The sequence below is a fragment of the Nyctibius grandis genome, chromosome 2 (genome assembly GCF_013368605.1).
Source record: "Nyctibius grandis isolate bNycGra1 chromosome 2, bNycGra1.pri, whole genome shotgun sequence".
In the NCBI taxonomy this organism is placed as follows: domain Eukaryota; kingdom Metazoa; phylum Chordata; class Aves; order Nyctibiiformes; family Nyctibiidae; genus Nyctibius; species Nyctibius grandis.
The window spans coordinates 64,277,857-64,304,746 of NC_090659.1; the positions used below are offsets into that span (position 1 = coordinate 64,277,857).

The 26,890-nt window shown below is 39.2% G+C and overlaps 1 protein-coding gene across 2 annotated transcripts in view; it reads left to right on the plus strand.

Moving 5' to 3' along the window:
• The window catches only part of NALCN (sodium leak channel, non-selective), a 238,323-nt gene that overhangs the window by 179,756 nt on the left and 31,677 nt on the right, over nucleotides 1–26,890 (plus strand). For both annotated transcript variants that reach the window (XM_068424956.1, XM_068424957.1), the window contains 6 exons: nucleotides 12,366–12,439; nucleotides 22,002–22,103; nucleotides 22,541–22,610; nucleotides 23,858–23,949; nucleotides 24,115–24,237; nucleotides 26,518–26,574. In XM_068424956.1, coding sequence (XP_068281057.1) covers nucleotides 12,366–12,439; nucleotides 22,002–22,103; nucleotides 22,541–22,610; nucleotides 23,858–23,949; nucleotides 24,115–24,237; nucleotides 26,518–26,574 — 518 coding nt within the window. The remainder of the gene's footprint in view (nucleotides 1–12,365; nucleotides 12,440–22,001; nucleotides 22,104–22,540; nucleotides 22,611–23,857; nucleotides 23,950–24,114; nucleotides 24,238–26,517; nucleotides 26,575–26,890) is intronic.

Consider the following 26,890-nt stretch of genomic DNA (forward strand, 5'->3'; position numbering starts at 1 on the left):
CACTAATATAAAAAAAATCACTTTTAGATACCTAAATGCCCTTTACTTTTTATACATCACCTAAGAGTTCTCTCTCAATGTGTGGGGTCTGAGTGGGTGTGTGGAGACAAACCGTGCCATGTTCATTCTTCTACATCCAATGTCAGCAATACCTGGGCTATCTCAGTTACAGATGCTTGATAGGCAGTTTAGCATGATGCTTTGCTTGAGTTGTTTATGATTATCTATAACTTTGTGTGCAAGACTGTGATTCTCAGGGGTTCTCTGAACTTAACACTGCTGGAAGTGCAGGATGGTCATTCTTTGCTCTCTGCTTGAGGTCCTGCTGAGCAAATTTTCTTAAACCCATTGATCTTACCACAGACCTCCTCCACTGCATGCTGAGCTATTCTATCCTGATGTGGTCTGCAGGTCATGAGTTGAAGAGCTCTGAGTCTAATTAGAGAAACCAAGACTATCAAGTTTGGTGAGGGTACCCCTGTTGTAGTAGAAAGTACCATGAAGATACTTTCTGGTGAAAGAAGGAAGACTGCTCAGAAAAAGTACAAGTATAAGGAGGCAGTGCCATTATAAAATTAGTGGAAAAAGTATCTGAGGAAAGGATTAAAAAATTAAAAGAGAGCATTACACTATTAAATGAACAAATCAAGTGTTCAGTAAAATACAGCTGAGTTGTCTGTAGAACATTGGCCTTGGCTTCTTAACTTCAAGACTAGAATCAGAGGAACACAGAAACACCTCAGAGTGCTTTCCTAAGAGGCATACAACTTTTAAGAAGCCCTGCGGAAAATTGTTGTGAGGAGGACACTCCTGAACTGGTTACTTATCTTTGGCCACACAACACAGCACATTGCTGTTAAATTAAAGTCCAAAACAGACAATCTCATGAGACAAACTTTGAAAATGCCTATGGCTAAATATGTACAGATATCCAAGTGCATGTTTACAGCAGTGGCACACAGGAGTGAATAACAAAACAAAGCAAAAGAGCATTTAATGTATCCATGTATTACATAGTTCAGACTTTTAGCACCTCCCATTTAATTGAAGGAATATAAACAAGCCAGCCCCCTTATTTCTGCCTTTGTAAGATTAATTGGATAGTAGCAAACATATTTTCTCTCCTGTCCTCTTTATCATCCTGTTTCCTTTTTGTTTGCTTTCACATGTATGAGTTTTGGTTTTAGCTCTGCAAGCAGTGAAGTTAGTGGCCATTCCTTTTTCCTGTGGGAGCAAGATACATCATTAAGATCTAGCTCCTGTGAAAGCTCGACTTCCCACACCACATGCCTCTCCCGTTGATTTCCTAGTTACAGTAGAATGTACCTGTATAACGGGAGGTCATGGTCAGAAAGTGAGAGCTGATCTCGGAGGTAGCCAGAGCTATTACCATGGAGGACTATGAATATTAAGCATCAGACCTTGCCCTGGACTCTGCATTCTTTGGGGAGTCGGAGCACCAAGGTGATATGTTCATGATGGCCTGTGTTGCATTGCCGGTGGGCTGCTGGGCTTTGCACCCACTTTTTTTAGGCTATTTGTCTTCATTCCTGGATGTGATCCTGCTGACATCCATTAAAGTTAGATGGGATGGAACGCAAGCATCAACCCAATTATAAGCTTCACGCTGGAGAGGCCTCACAACTTCCTTGAATGTCAACACCCTTTGGTTTGTGTAGAAATCATTATCTCTCGACACCTCAGGGAAAGTTTATGATTTTATCTGTTTACAATTTCACACACAAATTCAACACAAAAGATTGCCCACAACTTTTAACGCATGTTTGGTTAACATCATAGATACTCCATTTGTGAGCTGCTGAGACATGCCGCCTATTCTTGATAAGACATTGTTGTTTAATCTGGCAGTTTTTTCCAGCATGTCTTTTTCTGATCTGTGCTCAGCTTCTTTCATTAACTATTCTGTTTCTTGCAAAAAGAACCACATATATCCTGAGAGTATTCTGAAAGAACTTTTCCTTGCAGAAAGTGTTTGTAATTGTAAAGGCTGAAATAGCCTTTCAGCTTTTCTAGGGTGTAGCTTTTAGTATTGAAGACAATGTCCCAAGATATCTTTCAGAAAATCATCAGGCATGAAGACATAATCATAAACTTTATTTGTATTTTTTCCTTCTTAGAAAAGAACCGAGGGTAGAATATTTATTCATAAATTTCCATGTTCGAAGTTAATCAGCCGCTTCTGAACTTTATTTTGGGCATTCTAATGCACAAAACAGAATATTGGCACAAAAAGTACGATAGCATTGTGTTGTGTTCCTGATTATTCTTTCTTTAACTAATTTGAAAGAAAAAAATTATCACATCAATTTTGAATATAGCAGAAACTAATAAACTGTAATTGCACCTGAATTCCAAGTAGAAAAGATTATTTATTTTTAAACACTAATAAATACTACAGTTTTTCTGAAATAATTCTTGCAGAACTTTGTGCATAAGTATCAACAAAAATCATTCAAACTTTATCTTACTCTCCTTTTACTGAGTATCTGAGTAGAACTCTGTCCTACAATTTCAGTTTCCGTATACTGCTTATTAATTAAACGCAGCCAAGTGCTTAGTCTTACCTATTTATGTCATTCACAGGATATTGCCAAAATCCATCTAGCTATAACATTCAGAAAAGTCATTAAAACAATCTAGCTGCTGGAATAAGAATGGCTTCTGAATCCAGCATTTTCTTGCTCATTACAATCTTGATTTTCAAAGATGATTTTTGTCCCATATCTGTTCTCATCAGATCTTTCTAATGAAGTTAATATATGTAAATACAGTGATGTATTTCCAGGTTTCTGAAAATTGATCAGGACACCTCTTTGTGTATTTTGCATTTTTTAAAGATTTTGTTTATTTTCAGATAGAACTGATATGTAACAATGTCCCTATGTCTAAATAATCAATTTATAGAAAAAGACACTTTCTCATTAAGTATTTTACCACATACAGATTTCAGCTGGTAATGTTTAACTTTTGTGACCATGTTTGCCTTCAGAGCAGACAAGACAACTGCAATAGTAGCAAGACTGTTCTTGTTATGGTCTGTCTCTGGCTTCTGATGATTTTAAATTGCTTTGTCACTCTTGCCTCTACTTAGTATGTTCAAAATTCTGCCTGGAAAAAAAAATTTTCAATTACATTCTGAGAGAAAAGAGGCTGGGGACTGGATACTTTGCCATTTTTGAAGTGCCATAATTCAGCACATCTTTCTGGCATTACCTTTCTATTTCATCAGTTTTACGCTAAAAGATTTCAAGAGTTTGATACAAAGGCTGTGAAGATGCATTAAAACACAAGGGGATGATCGTACTCTTCCTGTTTCTTCAATCAAACAAAATTCAGAGATGCCAAAATTGTTAGGGCTCCTGTATTTTGACAGAAAAGAGCATGCATTAGTTTGGAGTGAAGGGAGAGGCAATGAGGGGCTGGGTTACAGGAAAGCCCTTCTTTTTGAGCCTTGTACTCTCCCTTTCCCTGCTCCTACTGAGGAATCTAGATCTCCTTCTCCAAGCCCATTGATCTCCCTCACCCACTCACAGAACTCATTCACAAGAACTGATTCAATATAGTCATGATCGCTTTGTTCTAATGAAGGGAATTACATGTATGTGCTTGTACAAGGAGGAGTAATGTTCTTCCTTCTTCCCCAACCCAAGTTACCTCCCACTTGAAACTCCCACTCCATATCAGTCTTCTTCCATTCCCAGTCCAGCCCAGCCCGGCAGTCCCTTCTTCCCTAGAGCCTTAAGATCTCCAGCTCAAGGTGCGGAGTGGAGCCTTTTCCTCCATCACTGTGCACCCAGCAGAATGTATTACAACCCCACATCAGCTTGGCCCAGAGTCCTCACTTCCACCCTGCTGTTGGCTGCCATGAGTAATCTACCCAGCCCTCTTTACTAGCTTTTCCCAAGGTCTCCCTGGCTCCTGCATCAAGTAAAGATAGGAAACAAAAGAAAACAAACCTATCCAAGGTTGCACGTGCTAAAATGATCAGGGGGATGGACCACCTCTCCTACGGGGACAGGCTGAGAGAGTTGGAGTTGTTTAGCCTGGAGAAGAGAAGGCTCCAGGGAGACCTTATTGTGTCCTTTCAATACTTAAAGGGGGATTATAAGAAAGATGGGGACAGACTTTTTACTAGGGCCTGTAGCAATAGGATAAGGGTTAAGGTTTTCAGACTGAGGAACAGTAGATTCAGACTAGATATAAGGAAGAAATTTTTTACTATGAGGATAATGAAGCACTGGAACAGGTTGCCTAGAGAGGTTGTAGATGCCCCATCATTGAAAGTGTTTAAGACCAGGTTGGACAGAGCTTTGAGCAACCTGATCTAGTTGAAGATGTCCCTGCTCATTGCAAGGGGGTTGGACTAGATGACTTTTAAAGGTCCCTTCCAACTCAGACCATTCTATGATTCTGTGAAAAACCTACCTGTTAAACCACTGAAAGTAAAAAACTCAGATATGCCAAAGGGGAAAACACAACCATAGTGTGCCATGTGTCTAAGATGGATTATTATCATCCCCTTTAAGTCTTTGGGGGTTTTATGAATATGCTAGTATTAGCCTTGTCCACATTCTCAGACTTAATTGAAAAAGGTTCTTAGTTATGAAAGGACATGTAGATTTTTCAGACCAGTGGTCAGCTAATTAGAAGAACGTGGCTTCTTTAAGAGACAGGCAGCAATCAAGGGCTACAAAAGGAATTAAGGCTATTTCAGGTCAATGACTCCCAGGAGTTAAGGAGATTATACCCACTTTTCATTCTAGACATCTGATCACAAGGGACAACTCTTGACTCCTTGTGGCACTTATCTAATGCTAGACCACTTTCTTGACTCTTTAGTGAGCCTTTTTCTTATATAGGACAACCTTTCCGAGGGCCAGATTTTCAAAGTCCAAATGAAAATAGTCCTACTTTGAGAGAGGGAAATTGATTAAGTGACCTCTAGAGGTCCCTTGTAATTGCATCCTTTATGATTCTCTTGGCATTAAGCAAAGTTTTTGAAAGAGCTTAAGGAATTCCCCACTGATTTCTGTAGCATTTAGTCACTTAACCTGCTTAAATTCTTTTGAACATTTTGTTAGGTACCTACCAGCAACTTGCAGTCTGGCCTTCCATCACTCTTCATATTTTTGTCACATTCATTTTGATAGAGTCCTATCTCTTGAAGCCCAAGATGCATAGGCAGAATGTTGTTGAATAAATAATAATGTATGCATTTGAGATGCTACACAGCAAACTCCTGTGGGCCAAGGATATCCTGTGTTTAATGGAATGCTCAAGCTTTGAACAGGTTCTCCCCAAATATTTCCTCACCATTGCTTAAAAATCACTCTGATATATTGCTTATTGTACCAATTCTTCATATTTTCCCTAGAAGCTGTACATGTTTAAATAAAAATATAATACCTAACAATCTGTTCATTCTGCAAGTCTACATAAACCATCAATTGGCATCCAACAAATTCCAAACTGAAACAGAAGCTCTGGATTATTTTTTTTTTCCTTGCTTGGAATTTCTGTCATGGTACAGAAGACTATTCCCATATGGTCCTGCAGTTGCCTATATGAGATTGCTATTAACTGCACTAAGCTAAAATTCCAATATCATATAACACTTAAGAAATGCCTTAGAAAAATATATTGCATGCACTTTTTTTTTGTATAGTCAACCTACCGTTTCAGACGTTTATATCTCATTATTTTCTTATGACCTTGTCTCACCTTACATTGCAGAACACCCACCAATGCTTGGCTCTTCTGCCAACTCCACAGTGGTCTGATGCAGAAATAATATACTACGTCACCACAGTTGTTACCTGTTGATAGCAGACAATTCTCTGTCAAATTCAGGTTGAAAACAACAGCTTTATGCAGTGCTTGCTGGGGCTTGTGCACCACAAACATGTCGCTTGGAAAATATATCCAAACCTTGACAATGAATAGCATTTCTCAAAACTTAAAACCACTGAGCCATATCTAAGCTGTTATAAATTGGCATAGGTCCCCCTGAAGTCAGCAGTGCTTGCCAATACACCTAGGCTGGTCCACAGTCATTAGCTGTCACCTAGCAAAGGTATCATCCTGTGTTGCTTTGCTTTTAATCTTATGCTAAGGATTTTCTTTTTCCAAGGTAGAAAGCCTGGATTTTTAAAATATACTACTAAACAAATGATGTCATTTCAAACATCTGCAGTACCTTTTCAAAGCAGCGGGTGTCACTTGCAGAGCAACAATGTTCTGTGATTTACCTTCTTTTACAGCAGTTACCGTGGTTTATTGCTTTGTTCTTGTCATTTTGGACAAATGGGATTTCATAGGATGTAACATTCAGATCGAGTTCACACTGACTGGACTGAGTCATTTTCTCTGCCTGGAGTCTGTCCTGCCAACAGCACCAGTGAAGGGTGCCAGCACTTGTGGAAGAAGCGCTACCTGCAGATTTCCTAAATCTCTGTCTACGGGCATGTCTGTGTAAATAAACTCGAAGGAATGTGGGAACCAAGATGTGAGCTTTATTCATGGTTTTGTGGGAGCACATGCTTCCCATCTAAAACCTTTTCATCTAGGAAATATTATTGGTAGTCTACTGACCTGTCGCAGCTGTTCCTTACAGATTAAAGTAACCTGCAGGAGTTCTTTAAAACATGTTGTTGAAAACATATTTAACAGTAATCAGGTGCTGTTAGGTGATTTCAGGACACTGTCTTATGCTAAAAAATAATGCTCTGTAGCAGAAAGCTATATGGCACTGTTATTTCTGCACTGAGTGTACTTATAGGTTGCATAAAGAAGTAAATAAATAAATAAAGGCTGATAAACATACACCGAGGGTGTCCTCACAGTACATCACAATCTGTAATAAAAAACCCAGCAGGCTAAACAGATATACCCCAAAATAACCTCAGTAGAGTATACTGTACTTATTTAATTCCACATCTGATTGAGTAATGTCTTTTGTACATTAACACTGCTAACAATTTCCTCTGCAACATTCAAGAACTCGGCAGGTATCACAAGTTTTAATTGCCGGCCTCCTTCTACACCAGCATGCGGCATCTAGACATTATTAAACAAAATACTGATCATGACCCCCATTTTCTGTTTGTACGGTTCCATTGCGTTTGCCTGGTGTGCTATACAAATTTGGAAAATTAAATGGGAAGCAGTTTGGTTTATTTATCTAATATAGAATAAGGATACATATTTTTTAAATGTATACTAGTGTTTGATTTTCTTCAGCATGCATATTGACATATGCATGTTGCTATTTGACTGCTGACTCCTTGAAATATGAGAAATGGATCAATTGTGCATATCTAAAAATATTATCTTGTATTGCTTCTTCTGGATATTTTAAATTTGAGATAAATTCACTGAAGTTCTGCTGAAGAAAGGACTCCTAAGTCCTAAAGAGCAATGAGGACCATCATCTTCAAAAGCTGTAATCCTTGAAAGTGCCTGAGTTGTATTATCAGTTCCATTTTGGACCACTGAGGTCCCTAGGCACTGAAGTATAGGATCTTGTGCATGCTCATGTGTTCCTGGATTACGGAACTGGATACCTGGCTCCAGTCTAATTTCTATCACAGTGCAGAGGCAGGCAGGATGGTAACAAACCTTGAAAACTTCACCTAAGCCTCTGTCTATCAGGTGTGCTCAGGCCATGGTCAGTGCCCAAGGACATACTGCCTCAGGTGTGAGTTTCACAGCTAGTCCTTATGAAAAAAAAGTGCAGGAGAAGTAAAGGTACTCTTTGCACAAATAGTCTGGTGCAACGCCCTGTGTTCTGGTCCAACGCCCTGTGTTCTGGTCCCTTTCCCTATTACCATGATTTCTTAGGCGTTTTTTTTTTTTTTAAGCATCACTGGATGAAATTAATGAATAGCTTTGGGATTAGGAACTAGAACTCAGCCTTTTCTCCCCCATCTCCGTGGCTCCAGACGTGGGGTCCTTCCTACTGCTGCTCTTCATCTCTCTGGCTATGCAGATGTTGCACCTCTGGCTGTGCGGTGGCCAAATACTGGAGTGCAGTGCTGTCTGTGCAAATCTTCAGCAGACGACTAGGGTGTTCACTAAAGGCATCAAAAATGGGGTGAAACCATTTCCAGCCGAGGCATGCAATGGATTTAGCAGTGTGCTTTTATACAGAACATAGTGCCACCGCCTCCTTCTTTGTTAGTCTTCCTGCCTAGAGGGAGGATTCAGCAGTCCCTGGTAGATAAATGTGCCAGATGTAAGTAGCCCTTGCCTGAGACCTGCTAGCAGCTTTTCTTGAGATGTTCTTCTTCCTTGCTGGCACTTGATGGTTTAACACTTGGCTTGGGGAAGCACTAAATGTATCAATACAAGTGCCCAGCCTCCCTGTAAAGTCTTTGAAAAGAAGTAGACTCTTCATTCCCGCTTTCCGAGGGTATGTTCCCTTGTTGACAGCCTGGATGAATTTCCCTGCTTGGGCCACGCACTTAATGCCGAGGTGTTTTGACACCCATTTTAAACACTGAAAAGGAGTGGTCTATGCCAGATAGGGCACTGTAGACAATTTCAGGAAAAATTATTTGCCTCAGCTTTTTTCTGAAATCAGATGAGCAAAAACTGGAAATTTGGAAGGAAATTAATGCTTCCTGTGTTTGAAATCTTTTCAATTTCTAAGTTAACAAGCAAAGAATTGTTATTAGAAATAAATGGACATAACACATTAGTAGGCAGCATACTTTTTTTCCCCCGATGTCTGATGTGATTGCAATTATTCTAAAGCAATTATTTATAACAGGAAAAAAAAACAACTGAAATGAAACAGCTGTTTTTCCACCTTCATTATTCCCATAAGTTTGATGTTCCTAGATGAGCCCTAAAAAAATTATTAGCTAACACCTTGCGAAAGGATAGATACTCCTGTGGTTTGGAGGTTTCTTTCTGCAATCCTGTTAAAGGGAAAAATCAGTTATCTGGCATTCCACTGACATTCATTTCCCTGACATTAGATGAAAAAAGATGTGAAAGAGTTGCCATTACTTTCACCATTGTCAGTTATATCTAAATCCATAATAAGGTACCATGCTGATAAATCTACTAAACCTATGCTGAGGTACTGAAAATGAATTAAAACCTCCATAAGTATGTTTCAACTTATGAAATATTTACCCCTACACAATATTTAATATAATGGTGTATCTCATACAGTGATTTTCAGTTTATTTTGATGTTAACCGTAGCCAGGCAATGGAACAATTTTTTTTGGCTCATATTATTCAACAATTCAATTTTTTTAATCTTAACTGAAATCTCAATACCTTATTTTCCAAACTACATTCTGAAGTGTTGCATACTTTATTTCAGTTTTCAAGTTTCAGGTTTTTTAAGGAACCCACAGAATCTCAAAGCAGTGGTGGTTTCAAATCACATGTGTTCTTACTTCCACAGTCTGTACAGAGATGGGTTAGGACTTGAGAAAGGTTAAAGGGGCCACACTGGAAAAGGCAAGTATTAGGAAAGAGATTGTAGCTTGCTGTTACAGGTGTGGCTTAAAAAGAGTAGCCATTTTATTCAGGACAGTCAGTATAATTAACAAGTTTCAGGGTATTTTCTAGGCTTCTGGTTTTCTTCATAGTAAGACATCTTACCGTGAATCAGAGTCAATCTGAGTCTTGAGACAAGTTCTAGCAAAATTATTTGTCAAATGACTCTGAATTTGAGGTAGTATTTTGGAAATCTATTACTTACATCCTTGGATCAGACACAGATCAATTAAACAAATCCGGTATTTATAATAAGTAGTTTTAAAGAAATGTGCTTAAAGATTTAATTTCAGATCGATCAAAAACGGGGCACATATTGCTAGGAGTTCCCAAATCTCTCTCAACCATTTGCTTCAAGGTAACAATCTCCAAATAGTTGCCGTGTTTGTTAACCACTTGCTTAGGAATTAAGTGCTTGTTTTTTCATGTGTCTCAATCCTTTCATTTAATGTTCAGGACATCCTGTTCAGAAGAATATGCCTCAAACACTGTTCATGACCAGAGGCAAGCACAAGCACAATTTGGTCACCACATTTTCTGCTCTGCATCAGGGGAAAAAAAGGAACCTACTTTCATCTCACCTAGCTCTAGGCAGTGAAATGATACAGAATCACAGAATCACAGAATCACAGAATGTTAGGGATTGGAAGGGACCTCAAAAGATCATCTAGTCCAATCCCCCTGCCGGAGCAGGATTGCCTAGACCATATCACACAGGAACGCGTCCAGGCGGGTTTTGAATGTCTCCAGAGAAGGAGACTCCACAACCTCTCTGGGCAGCCTGTTCCAGTGTTCGGTCACCCTCACCGTAAAGAAGTTTTTCCTCATATTTAAGTGGAACCTCCTGTGTTCCAGCTTGCACCCGTTGCCCCTTGTCCTGTCAATGGATGTCACTGAGAAGAGCCTGGCTCCATCCTCATGACACTTGCCCTTTCCATATTTATAAACATTAATGAGGTCACCCCTCAGTCTCCTCTTCTCTAAGCTAAAGAGACCTAGCTCCCTCAGCCTCTCCCCATAAGGGAGATGTTCCACTCCCTTAATCATCTTTGTGGCTCTGCGCTGGACTCTCTCTAGCAGTTCCCTGTCCTTCTTGAACTGAGGGGCCCAGAACTGGACACAATATTCCAGATGCGGCCTCACCAGGGCAGAGTAGAGGGGGAGGAGAACCTCTCTCGACCTGCTAACCACACACCTTCTAATACACCTCAGGATGCCATTGGCCTTCTTGGCCACAAGGGCACACTGCTGGCTCATGGTCATCCTGCTGTCCACTAGGACCCCCAGGTCCCTTTCCCCTACGCTGCTCTTCAACAGGTCTGTCCCCAACTTGTACTCATACCTGGGGTTGTTCTTGCCCAGATGCAGGACTCTACACTTGCCCTTGTTATATTTCATTAAGTTTCTCCCCGCCCAACTCTCCAGCCTGTTTAGGTCTCTCTGAATGGCTGCGCAGCCTTCCGGTGCGTCAGCCACTCCTCCCAGTTTTGTGTCATCAGCAAACTTGCTGACAGTGCACTCTATTCCCTCATCCAAGTCATTAATGAATATATTGAATAGAACTGGTCCCAGTACCGACCCTTGAGGGACTCCGCTAGACACAGGCCTCCAACTGGACTCTGTCCCATTGACCACCACTCTCTGGCTTCTTTCCTTCAGCCAGTTCACAATCCACCTCACTACCCGATCATCCAGACCACACTTCCTCAGTTTAGCTGTGAGGATGCTGTGGGAGACCGTGTCAAACGCTTTACTGAAATCGAGATAGACCACATCCACAGCTTTACCATCATCTGTCCACCGGGTTATGTCCTCATAAAAGGCTATCAAGTTGGTTAAGCATGACTTCCCCTTGGTGAAGCCATGTTGAGTGCCCCTAATGATCCCCCTATCCTTGATGTGCCTAGAGACAGCACCAAGAACAAGTTGTTCCATCACCTTTCCGGGGATGGAGGTGAGGCTGACGGGTCTATAGTTACCCGGGTCCTCCTTCTTGCCCTTTTTGAAGACTGGAGTGACATTCGCTTTCCTCCAGTCCTCAGGCACCTCTCCCATTGCCCACGACTTAGCAAAGATGATGGAGAGTGGCCTAGCAATGACTTCCACCAGCTCCCTCAGCACCCGCGGATGCTTCCCATCAGGGCCCATGGATTTATGGACGTCCAGATTGCTTAATTGGTCCCTGACCCAGCCCTCATCTACCAAGACAGATTCCTCCTCTATCCTGACTTCTTCTGAGGCCTCAGGGGTCCGGGGCTCCTCAGGACAGCCTCCAGCAGTATAGACAGAGGCAAAGAAGGCATTCAGTAACTCCGCCTTCTTTTTATCCTCTGTCTCCAGGGCCCCCTACATCTAAGCTTTGTTAGCTGGCTCTTCTGTATAGTCAAGGTATCGCCAGACTATGATCCAGCCTAGTCAAAATCTAAAGTGGAGGAGGAGTAGCAAGGATTAAGACAAAGGTGTGACTTGGCCAACTGAAGAAGAACAGGAATCTGTAATAAGGGGAATAATATTAGCGCTAGTCAACAAATCCATCTGCTGCTTTCTACTCAGAACTAGCTAGGGAGGCCAAAAGCGGCAAGAAAAGGCTAGGATCGTAGACATTCCTCAAGGAATTTGCTCTGTGTGACCATTTTGATCTTTTCCACCATCCTTTTCATGGAAAAGGACACCCGTGCCACAAACTGTGAAAAAGACATTTATAATAGAGAACATTATGTGTTTAATTTTACATACAGTCAGCATCATAATGTGTCATTGGTCTGTCACATACATATGCTATATTTTATGGCAATTAAAAAGTACACTGTCTTTTTCTTAATTTTATAGCTCCGTAAATCTGTTTTCAGCATCAGAGCAAGAAACCTTCTGGAAAAAGAGACAGCAATCAATAAAATTCTAAGGTAAGAGTCAGCAGTGATTTGACACTGCTTTGACTGTCATCTGATTTCTCATAACCTTGTTTTTCATGAATGTTACTGTATGTATAGTATTTATGATAGTGTATCCCTTTGTAGTACATCTGTTGCCTTCATTATCAAAGATAAATTGCTCTTTTCTCTGGCTGTATTATATGCTTGAACTGCAACAAGAGGGAGATTGTTCTTCAGTATGTATTTGAATTTTGTGTAATGCGGAAAGATCATGTTTCAGCTCTTTTCACTTCTTCCTCCTAAATTAACCAAAAAATGTCTCTTCATAAGCAGTGTTATTTTGCCTGAAGAATTCCCCCCTAGTTCTTGCATATATATGCACGTAAACATTCGCAGGGGTTGTACACTAGAAAGCATAGACTACAACTAATCATATTCCAAGTAGGAAATGTACAATGAAGATTTCTGAACTGTGACTTCTGTGGAAGGATTTCTTGAATGTTTTCATAATGATCACTCATTTCAGTATTCCAAGTAAGTACTCAGCACCATAAGTAAATAATGCAAGTCTAAGTCTCCAAGACCCATGTCTAAAGTTATCATATGGGTAACACCATGCTGCAGTTTTTCATGCCACTATTGGTTTTACATTAGAATGACTGTCATTGATATAAGGTGCATTAGCAATGCCAACAATTTATAGATCATGCTTTTTTTTTTATATTTACATTCTCACCAAAGCAGGTGCATCTCCAGAATGTTGTGAATGAGTGGTCCCAGGTAAATATGCAATATAAACAGGAATAACTGATCTAGGAAATACAGCTGTGGGATTAGATTAAGTATGGCAGCGTTTTATGAAGAACAGTGCCCTAGGAGTTCAGTGTGATTTCTCAATTATGAAATTTCTTGAAAAGTGCCTAGTAATTACGTGCCATTTGAGAAATATTACAGCTCCGGTTCTTTTTAGTACTGGACATATTCCTGTCTACTAGGAAACAAACAGAAATCAGTCCTTCCAATTTCAATCCCGCTGACTTCCACTTGGTCCTTCAGAGCACAGCTTCTGCCAAAGTTTTGTACCTAGGAGGACTTCTCATCGATTCACCTGAATTCCTCTGAAGAAAAATTGCAGAGGCAGAAGAAGAAAGTTTTCATTTACTAATCTATTAATTTGTTTTAATTAATCTATTTATTTAATCTACATTTACTATGCTTTTCCATCTACTTCCTGGGTCATCAGCGATGAACTTTTGAGGAACACAGAGAAAAGGAGGGAACCTCTGTCAACTAAGAAATACATGGGATCATATGTCCTCTAATGCCTTCTTGGGATGCTTGTAAGCCATTTACAAAGAGGCAGTCTTACTCTCCTCCTGAGAAAAAGGAACAAATACTATTTATTGTTCCTTGTTATTGCCTCAGAATTGTTAAATAAGCTCTTAATTGTGACATCTCCAATGCCTCTCTTCCAGCATAAGAAAACTGCATTCATGGTATATATGGTGGGCATGCTGATAGAGAGCTTTGCCAGTGATAGGCCTGCTGGTCCTGAGCACTGCCAGTATTTCCATGTTGATGCCAGTGTTGATGCAGGGAAGTTTTACAAACAGATAAAGAAGTTATAATAAAGGACAAAATTTACAGCTGAAACTTTAGATTCAATTCAAGAAACATAGGAAAATCAAACTCACAAGACAAAAGAGAGTCTTTTTCTTATTTTTACTTTAGCTGTAAATGCTGTGTACTCCTTAATAAAAGTAGCTGAGTCTCAGCTATTCAGAGTGTCTGACAAAAGAAGAAATTGCATTTATGCCAAGAACAATAAGAGATAACTTCAGAATGTCCCTTCTGAAAAGATCCCTTCTAGCATATTTTTAATTTTTGTCTACCTGAATTAAGGAGCATTTATCTAAACCAATGCCTCTACACAGTAAAGCTGCCCATGGGCAGCTTCAACTTGATCAAATTGCCATACTGAAAAGAGAACTTTATGTCTGCTCTAGCTTAAGTCCACCTCTTACCTTTTCCTCCCCTACTTTATAAACCTTGTCAAATTATATTTTAATCAATTTCTGAATATTTCAACATAACCAACCGCATAGAAGGAATATGCATTACACACAGGTACCTTCATGTCTCTCTTGTGCATCTTCCTCTATCCAAACCTTGTTTTTCACTTTATATGCTGAACTGCAGCTTGACATCTTCTTCCCCAAGAGGAGGAAGAAGGGCATAAATAGCCCTCGACCACGCAGAGAGACAGTTCACACACGCAATCCTAGGTGTCTCACCTGCTCATCTAATATTACATTATGCAGCAAATTACTCTGTCTTGCTGTGAGCACAGCTTTTTGTCTTAAAAGCAGGTTTTATGCCTGTGGTTCTTCTGACCTTCATTCCTTGTGGGATCATTATCTAAGAATGAGTGTCTAGTCCTGCTGGCTTTCTGAAGTAGAGAGGATGGAGAAGGTCCAGTCAAAATGTTGTGTATAAACCAGTCCATTCTCTACAGTGCTGAGGATAAATTGTAAACAGCACAGAATGGTGGGGAAACTGAGCAAATTAAAAGTAGTCTCACATAGTCCAAAATATAAACAAAGTATCAGTAGTGCAGAACCTGATTCTGGTGTCTATTAAACCATGCTTCACAGAGTCACAGAATGGTTGAGGTTGGAAGGTTACCTTGTCCAACCCCCTCTGCTTAAGCAGGGTCTCCTAAAGCCAGTGACCCAGGACAATGTCCAGATGGCTTTTGAATATCTGCAAGGATGGAGACTCCACAACCTCTCTGGGCAACTGTGCCAGCGCTCAGTCACCTTCATATAAGGGTTTATGCCCGTATTTTCTAAAATACAAGGAATAACTTAAAAGTTCTCTGGTCTGTTGATAAGAAAATTCAACTCACCAAAATCACAAAAATTCATTTCATTATAAAATTTATATTGTGACTGTTTGGGAAACTAACATTTTTAAAATGGGCAGCTTTTTATTTGCTTTTCATTACAGCTGATGCTATAGTCAAATTGTAAACTGATGCTAGTGATATGCAATAGGATTTTCACTGTTCTAGTCAAGATTTCTCTGATGCGTTTACTGGACCTGAGGGAATGGCATAGCTCATGTTTAAGTGGAACTTCCAGTTTCATAAACAGATAATTGAGTGAAGTGCATTTATCTTATGTTTGAAATTGAGACAGCCATAAGTGCATCTTGGGGAAAAAAAAATGCTTGACTTAAGTATCCCGTTCTACTAATTTGCTAATATGCTAGATGATAATTAAGACTGTGTTCATACAAGTAGTTCTGCAAAATACGGTGATTTTTTTCTGAATATTAGAATGAGCAAGAAACGAGATTGTGGTTCTAGGACAGTTATAAAGTTAATCTCTGAATAAATTCTCTCTGGACACTAATGCAGTAGTATAATATACCACTTCTCATAAGAGAATGAGCAAACATTTTCATTAGTTTGTTTATCACAGGAACACAGGCATATTGGTAGCAATGGAATTTTGGAGGCCGGGTTGTCCGACTGCCCACTTCAAGTGGGACTATTGCTAACCCTGGATCAGATCAACTTTGCATCTTCTACCTGCTCTGGTTCCAGCACTGCATTAGCCTGCCCTTGAGAGAGGGTTTTCCTGATGCTCACTCTGAACCCTCCAAGCCACTGTTTCTGGCCAGTGCTCACTGCTCTGTCATCTCACAGTAACAAGAGTTTAGCTCCATGCTTTAACCTCTGTCACAGTTTAAAGCTGGGACAGCTATTAAACCGGTGGCAGATGCTTTGGTATTCTTTATTAGAAATTTGCCTGCATTAACTAACTGACTTTTATTAGTCAGTTCTGAATCACTGACAATGACTTTCTCTGTATATATTTTATGTTTTCTCTCTTAAGTGTATGATTTCTTTCTTCATAACTATGAGGCTTTGAACAAATATTCCAGGTAAGCTCAGTTTATGAGGTGCCGAGCTTTGATACCATGCATTTCTCAGAACAAATATTATAGTTAAGCTCAGTTGATGATTGTCATCAGACAATCCAGACTTAGTCATCACCTTCTCTAATTCTCCACAAGCGTATCACATCATTGGATTTCACCTGCCTCCTGCAAAGACAAACAGTAAGAAGTACTGGAATGCACATACCCATTGGTAAGAAGTTACTCTGTTTTATGGGTTTTGTGCCAAGTGACCACCATGTTATAGATCACTGTAAAGCAATGTTATGAAGTAGAGTTAGTGGGCTGTGGAGTCTCCAACACTGCAGGTGTGGAAAAGGGAATTGGACAAACATCAGCCCAGAATACTGTAGGTATCATTGATCCTGCTTTGAGATAGGTGATAGGCTAGATGGCCACTTGAGGTTTCTTCTTCTTGATTAATTCTATCAATTCTTCTATAATCCAAGGAAAATAATTATACAAACATCTGGTAAAGGAGAAGCTGAAACAGCAAGGCAAGAATGACAATGAGAAATCGAAATGGCTAACGGAAAGAAAGTATGCTACAATGGTTCAACAGACTGAGCAGACACTAAAGAAAATAAGTGACTATTTGTTTTTTCCCTTAGTCTCATATGGAAGGAAACAAGAAAGAACATGGAAAATAAAAACTATGAATTATCCAAGTTGCATTAATAATTCATTTTATTTTACCAGCCAAATTCAGATTTCCTTAAAAAATAGTAAATTTTCCTGAAGAACAGTAGTGTAGCTGTGGTGAAAATGTGCATTTTGCTTGCTATTCAAACAGTGCCTTATTGAATTAAATTTTTTAAATGAAAGAAGGAAGCACTAGAACACCTATCAGGTGAATTCACCATGAATCTTAGGTTGTCACATTTAATCATATATTCCAAGTTAGATGCAAGTATAATGAGAGCATAGAAAGATTTAGTAAGGATAGAGAGTCATAGTGAAAACAATGCTGAATGAGGCTGATAATTGAGTGTTTTACTGAAGCGTACCACACTGCTAAGATTTCAGCGTGAGCCCGTTTCAGGGAGAACAAGAATGAAAGTACATAGTAATACACGGAGTTGCTGCAGTTGCTACGTAAGTATTCACTCATTAAAATAATACAGAAGAACAACAAATGGGTTTTATACTGGAATGCAAGAAGATGAATAAACACTTGTTGCAGAAAGGATGCCTCCTAAAACATCCAAGCATGAGCCATATGCATACCCTCTGCAAGAGACCTCAGAATATTCATTAAAGGTATAGTATGTTGAAGCATCAAAGCATTTGACATTTTACATTAGCTCAAAGGATGTTGCTTGAACACTCTGTCCACTACTTATTTTTCAGGGGTTCCAAAGCATGAAATAGTTTGAAGGACTTCAAAAGTTTGGACCTTGTAATTGTTCACAGGTAATACAAACTATGTGGTATTCCAATATCGTATTGTTCTATATGGTCTTCACCTGTAGCCTGGCTTTCTGATAACCTACCAAATCGCATTTTCTGTTTCAGGATATTTTATTACATTTGTGGTTTTCAAGGCAAATTTGGAGCATGTAGTTTGCAGCTGCTGGACTGTGTTCAGAGTTCTGCAAGGTGAGTACGAAGTCCAGAAGCTTGACGTATTTCTTGTCTCTTCCCCTTTGTTTCATAACTTCCTCATTCAGTTATGGATGAATGTTCATAGGTTCGTGTTCATAAGTGAACACGAACCTATGTAATATTTTATAGAGGTAGTATAGGAAGATGGAAAGGACAATTTTAGTGTCACGGTTTAAAGCTGGGCTGGCTATTAAACTGGTGGCAGACGCTCTCTAGTAACCCTCATCCTCTCCCCAGAAGGGGAAGGAAAAGAGTAAAGGGAGAGAGACTTACAGTTTGGAAAGTTAAAACAGTTTTAATAAACTATAATAATGAAAAAGAGTGTAATAATAATAATGGAAATAATTAAATATATACAAATATATACAAACCAAGATCGAGCTCCCCCGACGTCGGCCACGTCACCACTGGTACTTCAGGGCAGGCTCCGGGAAGGCCCAGGCTGGGCCCAGCGACGGACGGGAACTGGATTCAGGGATGCACAAATCGGGATTGGGGGCAGCAGGAAAACGGACAGAGTCCTCTTCGGACACCGGCCATAGCAGAAGAGGGCGAGATCCTCGTGATCCCCCTGCTTTATACTGAGAATGACATGTATGGGATGGAATACCTTCGTTGGTCAATTTTGGGTCACCTGCCCTGTCCGCTCCTCCCTGCAGCTGCGACCCCCTCTTTGGCTCTTCACTCGTAATCAGTGAGGAATTTAGCAGTGACCTTGGTTTCTCTAAGAATAAGTACAGCAAGAGCCTTTCTGCATAACATCCCCACCGGTGCCTTCGAGCGTTATCAGCCCTAGAAGCAGACAGTGTCTGCAAAACATGCAGTTAGTTTCAGAAAGTGCAGTGATTTAGAAGAAGCTTAGCTGAAAGGAAAAATCACTGAAAGGAAAATTGGGCTGGTTTAGGCCAAACCAGGACATTTAGCTAAAAAAAAAGGTAATTTTGCCTGCATTATTCGATGAAAGTTCAAAAGATTCTCACCAGCTACAGTTATGTGAAGATGTATCAAGTCAAGAAAACATTTTTTAACTCCAATTAGCAAACCACATAGGACTACATTTTTAACACTGTGGTGCCGTGATTGTCCAGGTGTGGAATTCACCTCCAGACTACCAGATCTGCCTGTGAGCTAAGTGATGACCTCTGTCATCTATTGACAGAGGTCTAGTCAATATAGGCAGTGGAGCCCAGTGAGATCTTTAGCTGACTGCTTTGTCTTTAGATGCCCACTTTATGATTACTTTAATGGCTTCCAAACATTAATTAAATTAATTGACCAAACGTTCAATGAAGCTGTCCACATATGAACATCTAGTAATGTATGAGATGCCAGAGGATGTCCAGAATATCCTCTTGAGGACAGCAGGTGATACAGAAATTTGTGGGGAACTCATACCCTGCTGAAGCAGCAGCTGGAAGCAAGGCAAAATGCTCCAAGGCATGGCAGGTGGCACTGGCCACTTCTGTACAACCAATTTAATTGAGCCCTACATTTCCACTAATTAAGAGGGAAGCCTGGACAAGTGGCTCACATGAGGCACTGTAGGCATTAAGTGTAGGTCTGTACAATAAGAAAACAAATCCTCTTGTAGACTTTGTAATTGACAACTTTGCAATTCTGAAAATTTCATGGCACCTGCCTTCTTTTTCAAAAGCCCCCAAAGATCTGCAACTCTACACGTCTTAAACAGCTGAAAAATATGCAGATCCCAAGTCAAAAGGATGACAAAGCATGGCTTTTACTAAGAGTTAATACAAGGAAGATTAAGGCACTAATTCCCATCAAGTGAAGAATGCTGGGAGAGAGGCTGTCAAAAAGAAGCCACAGCATTTTCAGCACAGCATCTTTTTCTCTGAAAATACAAAAAATTTCTTTGCAGTTACTTGATACAAATTTCTGATCTCTGTGCTATACAACTGGAATTTCATTATTTCTCTGTCGACTTCAGTAGGAGCTGCAGGGCTTCCAGAGTTATTGAAAATGAGGCAATGGATATAAATTCTAAATTTGGATTTAGGAATCTAACTTGGGTAGAGATCATAGACAATCCTAACAGTCTTCCTACAGGTGTTACCCTTTATGCATGCCCCTTCGATATAGTATATGGCTAAGTGTATTTTATTATATCATTAAGGCATCTTGTTCATTAGTCAGGTAAAGAATTTATTGTTTGAACATTTAATGTTCTCTTTTATTATGGACACTAAGAGTTTATGTCACTCGGTATTCAAGTAACCTGTGTACAAGGACATGAAAAATTTATGTGCAAGTCACTTTTTGATGTAAAGAAAAGCATTTCTAGCTGTTAAAAGCAGAGCACAATAATTTATATTTACAGGAAAAAAAAAGATAATTTACCCTCTTTGTCACAGCAAGAAGCCTCTATACAGAAGTCAGACTCCAGAACTTTCCATTGTCTCTGCTGGGAAAAACTGGATTGTCATTTTAATGGCGTTAGGTAGGATCTATTTTTAGGAAATAATTTTTATCTGTTTGGGTTTTTTTTACTAGAAAATTGCACAGATATTCAAATGATATCTGTGTTGTCTTCTGACAGTGTTGTGTAGTGTCATCCTCCATAATATAATGCTTAAAATCCTTTGGTATTAAAATGTTCATGATTTGCCTAAGATGAGCTGTGCTTTATAAGAGATACAGTAATTTTCTTAATGGCATGATGCTTCAGTTCAGTGTAGGATAACCTCATGCCTTCTGTAACAAGTGTAGCGCAATGTATTTTTCTAGCATGCTAGTATGAATCACAGTGATGACACTGACAAGCATTCTAAGCTTCTCATTTTTGTTCCAGATCTCACTTTGGATCCCTACTCATACCATTTATGTGTTTAAATCCAAAAGAAGGAGAAATAGTGGAGAAGAGTGAAAAACAAAGTCACAGTGGGAAAAGAACATGCCTGGGACACCTTTTGCCAACAAGCATGATCATCCTAGGCTGTCAAGGATAACATTTATCTAAGTCTTACAGTAGACTGGCGAACAGAGTGGTCACTCCAATAGCATGGGGTTTTTTTCATGTTTTCAAAAAAAAATGGAGATTCAGTTCATTAAAAAGTATGAAATATTATCATCTGGGTCTTGTGTTTCTCTGAATGATTGCATAATACAAAATGATCCATAAGGTGTGCACTGTGTAAACTTAAAATTGCAGCATTCCTGGAAAGTTAAAATATTTTTCTAATGTTGAAATTCCATTTCTCAGCCATTGGAGGATTTGTGTGACCTCTTTTAGTGGAAAACGCTCTTTTTCTTAAGCAAATCCATCTCATTATAGCCATCAAAGTAAAGATATGCATGCTGTGTTTAGCTGTAGCACACTTACTAACCAACAAATACCCATTTCTGCCAAAATGTGTAAAGTGTAAAATGTGTTTGCCAAAATTCAGCAAAAGCAAAATGAAACGAATGAGCAAACAAGTGAAAAAACCCACACAACAAAATGCTGCAATGTCAATGCATTCGCAGAGAGCAGACATATTATAGGCTATCAGCAATGTGCAGCTCTTCATTTCAAATCATATATGGTCCCAGTTATGTAGAAGAATGCTCAAAGATGTGCTGTAAGTCTTGTGCGTGTACATAAATATTTTGCCATGTACAGCCCTGAAAGGGAGCTGCTCTAAAATGACATCTGTACTTGTACTATTCCCTTCTTTATTGCTGAGAAGCTGGTTTTACTGATGATTAGCGCATTGCTTGACCCTTTTCATACTTAGTGAAGTCTTGAGGGACCATAAATTCTACAGCAAACTGAAGAAAACTCAAAGACGGCCCTTGCTAAGGTGTGGAGAAGGTTCATCAGATGACCAGTTATGTTGCAGAGTGGGAACCATTGCCTTGGAAATACGTTTTCATGCAAAGTCCATTTTTGTTTTATTGTTCTTGTATGTTAAGCTGTGCACTTGCTTCCCAGAAAGCCAAGCTGACTTGTCTGAACCTGCTACCTCATAAATTATCATTTGTATTGTAAACTCTGTGTCATCATCATTATATTTCGTCATAGGGCCTGCACTAGACAACGCATGCTGAGCGGATCCTTTGAGGGGCAGCCTGCAAAGGAAAGGTCAATACTTAGCGTCCAGCATCATATACGACAAGAACGCAGGTAAACATAAACAGAAAGAACGGATTAAAAATATTCTTAAAATAAAAGTGACAAAAAGAATTAAATTTGAGTAATACTTAACGTGAAAAACTGAAATTACTTACTTGTACAAAGAAGTGAATTCTACATTTTTCATTGTAATCATAATGAAATTCATTGTACTGTATAAATGGAAAAAAATGCCTTTTTATTTTAAATGTCATTTCCTTTGCCATCTACAAAGCTATCAATTTAAAGATCAGAAGGAAAGAAATTGGCTTATGTTAGATGGGTTTGAAAACAATTGAAAAACATATAAGCTTCTGATGTTAGCAAGAGAAAAATGATAAGAATTTGAGATATTGTGTAGCTGGAGAGCAGTGCTTTATAATGGCCATCCTATAAAGGTCAAAATTTCATCTTGAAATGTATAGTTAAATTGATTATGATTGTTTCAGGTCACTGAGACATGGTTCCAACAGCCAGCGAATCAGCAGAGGAAAATCTCTTGAAACGTTGACTCAAGATGTAAGTCCTCATAGAAATGATGGTTTCAGTTTGAAAATATAAGAAATAAGAATATGTACCATGTAATAAATGCTTGTGGAAGACTAATGTCTATCTATGGTCTTGTTTACAATGTGTCTTCTGAAATCTTGAAAGGAAATCATAAAACAAATACTGTAATTGCGTTAGAATTATCATCAAGTAATTGATGTGGTCATTTCACTGATAGACTTACTGGTTTTGAAACACTTGCTGAGATAGATTCACTGAAGCTGTAAACACTACATTAGGAACACAACAGTTGCTACCCAGGACACCTTAAAAAACCTTAGTCTGGAATTACACAAATCACTCAGACTGGCAAAACAGCACTTCACAATTTCCAGTGGAAGTTTAACTATTTTTCAAACACATGAACTGTCAGACAAAAGGACAAAGACTGAAAGGGAGAATAGTAATCACAGATTTCACTGTGGTATAGTTTCATGCAGTTAAGTGGATTTTCACTTGTGCAAATTCATAATTATGACTATGAATATTCAAGGGACGATATTAGTCCCTCCGTTTCCAAACTATGATAGTCATTTTCTAGATGTGCTTCATAAAAACAACTGTGTAAGAAGTAATTATTGAATTACCCTGTGTGGTGATAGAAAGAAACTGGAGGTAACTAATATTTTAAAGCAGATGTGACTTTGCTTGTGTCCAATAGTGAGGGTAACACCCAGAATTACCCCTCCAGGAGTGCTCCAAAGACTCACTTAACTCTGAATAGTAATATTAATTGTACCCTTCACTGGATGAGCTCAGGCAACTGTCCTCCCTCCCTGTGCTCTGCAGTCATTACCTGTGTGTTCTGCACAACTCACTGCCTGGCAGCACATGCAGCAGGCCTGAGAAGCTGAAAGGGTGTGTAAAGCCTTTTCTTTCCCAGTCTTTGCCCTTAGTAACTTCAATGGTGTTTATTCCAGTTCAGAGATATCGGCTGAGCTTGCAGGACCTTTGCTTTTAAAGTTAAAAGTTGCATTGGATGGGACTTCATGCATGAAATTAAAACTGAAATTAACCTTGATGAAAATAAGCAGCTTTGTGCTGTAGAGAGATAGATACTGTACAATATGCTTGACTGAGTTGATGTGCAGTGCATTTGGAAATAAAGATTTTTCGTTTGAATCTTTCTATGTAAAATACCGTATCTTGCTTTCATCTGAAACATTAAAAAACAACAACCCACAGACCTCATTTAAAAGGAATCGTTTTGCTTCTAGCACTCCAACACAGTGAGATACAGAAATGCACAGAGAGAAGACAGTGAGATAAAGATGATCCAAGAAAAAAAAGAACAAGCTGAAATGAAAAGGTATTTAGAAATCGAAAGTCTGAGTGCACAGTTTTCTGTATTAAGTATTCTCTGTATCAAGTAAAAAGTATTGAGAGTCATGATGAAAAAAGAACAAAGTGTAAGGGATGTTTTTGCCAGGTATAATGCATATCACTTAATAATTTACATTCCATCTTTCAAAAGGAAAGTCCAAGAGGAGGAGCTGCGAGAGAATCATCCATATTTTGATAAACCACTTTTCATAGTTGGTCGTGAGCACAGATTCAGGAATTTCTGCCGAGTGGTGGTACGAGCTCGCTTTAATGCGTAAGTTTATTCCATATCAATTAGTTCCAACAGGTGTTTACTTTCATGTCCTCGGAAATCTAGGTCTGAATTTATTTTGAAAGGAAAACTGCGTATAATGTGGTCACCACACGAGCTGGCAGTCAGTTGCCTAAGGTACAGTCTTGCTGTTGGAGGAAAGGAAGCAATAACATGCTGTGTAAGGGCAGACGTGTTTGAGCAGCCTGCAATGCTGAGAAGGATCAAGACTGTGGGAAAACTGCAGGTGTGAACTAAGAGGACAGGGTAATGTTTTATACCCCCGTTTTTATACCTTGGGGAATCAGCTTACTATTCCCTTCCTGTTCTTCATCATAGGGTGGGAAGTCTTTATACACTAACAGTTACTCAAAGAATAGAAAAAGGTGAAGAGAAATGGATCCCACCTATGTTCATCCAAAGACTCTTTAGCCCATAATTAGACACCCAGAATGGGATGGGGAGGTGTTCAGCTCTGGGAGATAAAGGAGAAAAGCTGAGACCAGGTGAAAAGCAGGAAGGCTCAGTAACTAAATTGTAGGTGTATGCGAGTGCGGCAGGTACAGATCTATGTACAAGCAGCTTGATATAAAAATCATCTTATAGCTCTTCTTTTAAACCTCTGTCTATGGCTGGCACGTTAATTTTGGAGCGTTAATGCATGTCACCTTGCAAACAGCGTAAGACAGAAGATAGCTCAAGGCTATGAGCCTGGCACTTGGAAGACCTGGTTTCAGCAACTGCTTTACTCACAGATTGCCTCTGTGCCCTTCAACAAATTACTTCTAGGTAGAACAACAGGAAAGTTAGATACCCAGTTTTACAATACCCATATTTAAGTGTTCTGTCACCTATGTAGAAGCACATCCTTGAGTTAGGTGCCTTCTTTTTTATGCAACTGCTAACTTGATTGCAGTTCACTGGTCCATGAAGCAGTTGCAAATTAAAACAGCAAAAAAAACCACACAAACATGCATTCCCATCCAGTTGTCAAATACATGACAGTGCCTGTTAGCATTGTGGAGTGCCCAAGGATAACAGGATATTTATATTATAAACAGTTTAATTAAAATGTTTGCAATTATAAGAATAAACTGATTTTGTTAAACAGTCATTTTTTTCATTTATTTAAAACGTGCCTACTTTATTCATTGTCCCACTCAGCTTGCCAATATGTATCCTTTCAAACGGATAGGATACATATTTTCTTCTAGTAAAAAAGGCTGGTGAATGCCTCTATATACAATGTGGGGAAGAGGTGTGAGCTTAAGACACAAAAGTCAGTGGGTTCAGTGGGAAGGCACCAAAACCAGTATATTCTGGTTAGTGACTGGTGTAAGTGCGTGAACCTGGCCTGTGGAAGGTACCTCTTGTTCTCCCTGTATGCATATTGCGTTCTTGTAATTCATAACCATGAAATCTGTTCTGGTGGTAATGTCTCAAATCGGCCCATTTTTCACTTTAAGCTCGGTGAGGAAGTGATGGCAATTTCACATCCCAGTGGCTAGAGCCCTCACATGGAATATACGATACCTCAGTGCAGATCCTGTCTTGGCATGATTTGCTACAAGGATTTGAAAGATAAGTAAAAAGTGCCCTTAACCACTGGGGCAGGGAAGGCTTCTTGGATAGGATTCTTTTGGCTTCTCCTGCTGAAGCCATTCTGCTTTGCATAAAAAGGCTGAATAATTGCTGGAGCAAGAGCTTAACTCATGTCACCTAGATATGTGCTTATTACTTATAGAGTGGTTCTTACTCTCTGGCTGCCTAATGGGTGTTCGGATATGGTAGGTGAAGCACAGCAATTTCATAGGAAAGTTCAGATATGGAGAATCTAGAAATATTTGTCAGAAAATGACTGAAGAAGTAATAAACCAAATAGGGCTTGTGGAAGTATTTTTTTTTGTGTCAGTTGGGGATGTAGTCCAACAGGTTTTGAAGTAAAAGGAAAGGGCTCCTGAGGAAGCACTTTGGAACATAAAATTCAGTAGCAGGTTATCCCTTGCCCAGTCCCCAAGCGAAATACAAAATTAAGACCCAAAAACTAGCAGTTTAAAGAACTGTTAGAGGAATTAGAGATAGGCCGTGAATTAAAGTGATACCAGCTGTGATGATAATGTGACTAAAATGAAATGAAACTTGTACACATATTTAAAATGAAGCCAAGATAAAATGTAACCTTGATTTTGTATATAAATTACTTTGAGGTGATGGATGCATGGTATAATTATAATGCTGACTAAAATAAAATGTAAATGACTATATCTTTTCTTCTTTTTGTAGTTCTAAAACAGATCCTGTTACTGGAGCTGTGAAAAATACCAAATACCATCAGCTTTAGTAAGCACTGCAAAAGTAACTTTGCTTGGTCACATAAGCCTGCATGATAAATGTGTGAGCGCACACATGCATGTATGTGTGTATGTGTGCATGCACATGTGTATTTCTTTCTTTTCCCCAAAAAGGTTTTTCTTTCCATGGAGTTATATGGGGAGGCGGATGAATAGGAAGAGGATTTTTTTTATCAGACTTGTCTTCTTCACTTGCATGTAACTTCCCTAGTTTTACTATGCATTTCTGAAATATTGAAATCTTTGACACTCCTCAGCTTAATTTATTTTTCATAGAAAAGCACGTAATTGTGGTGTAGACACAA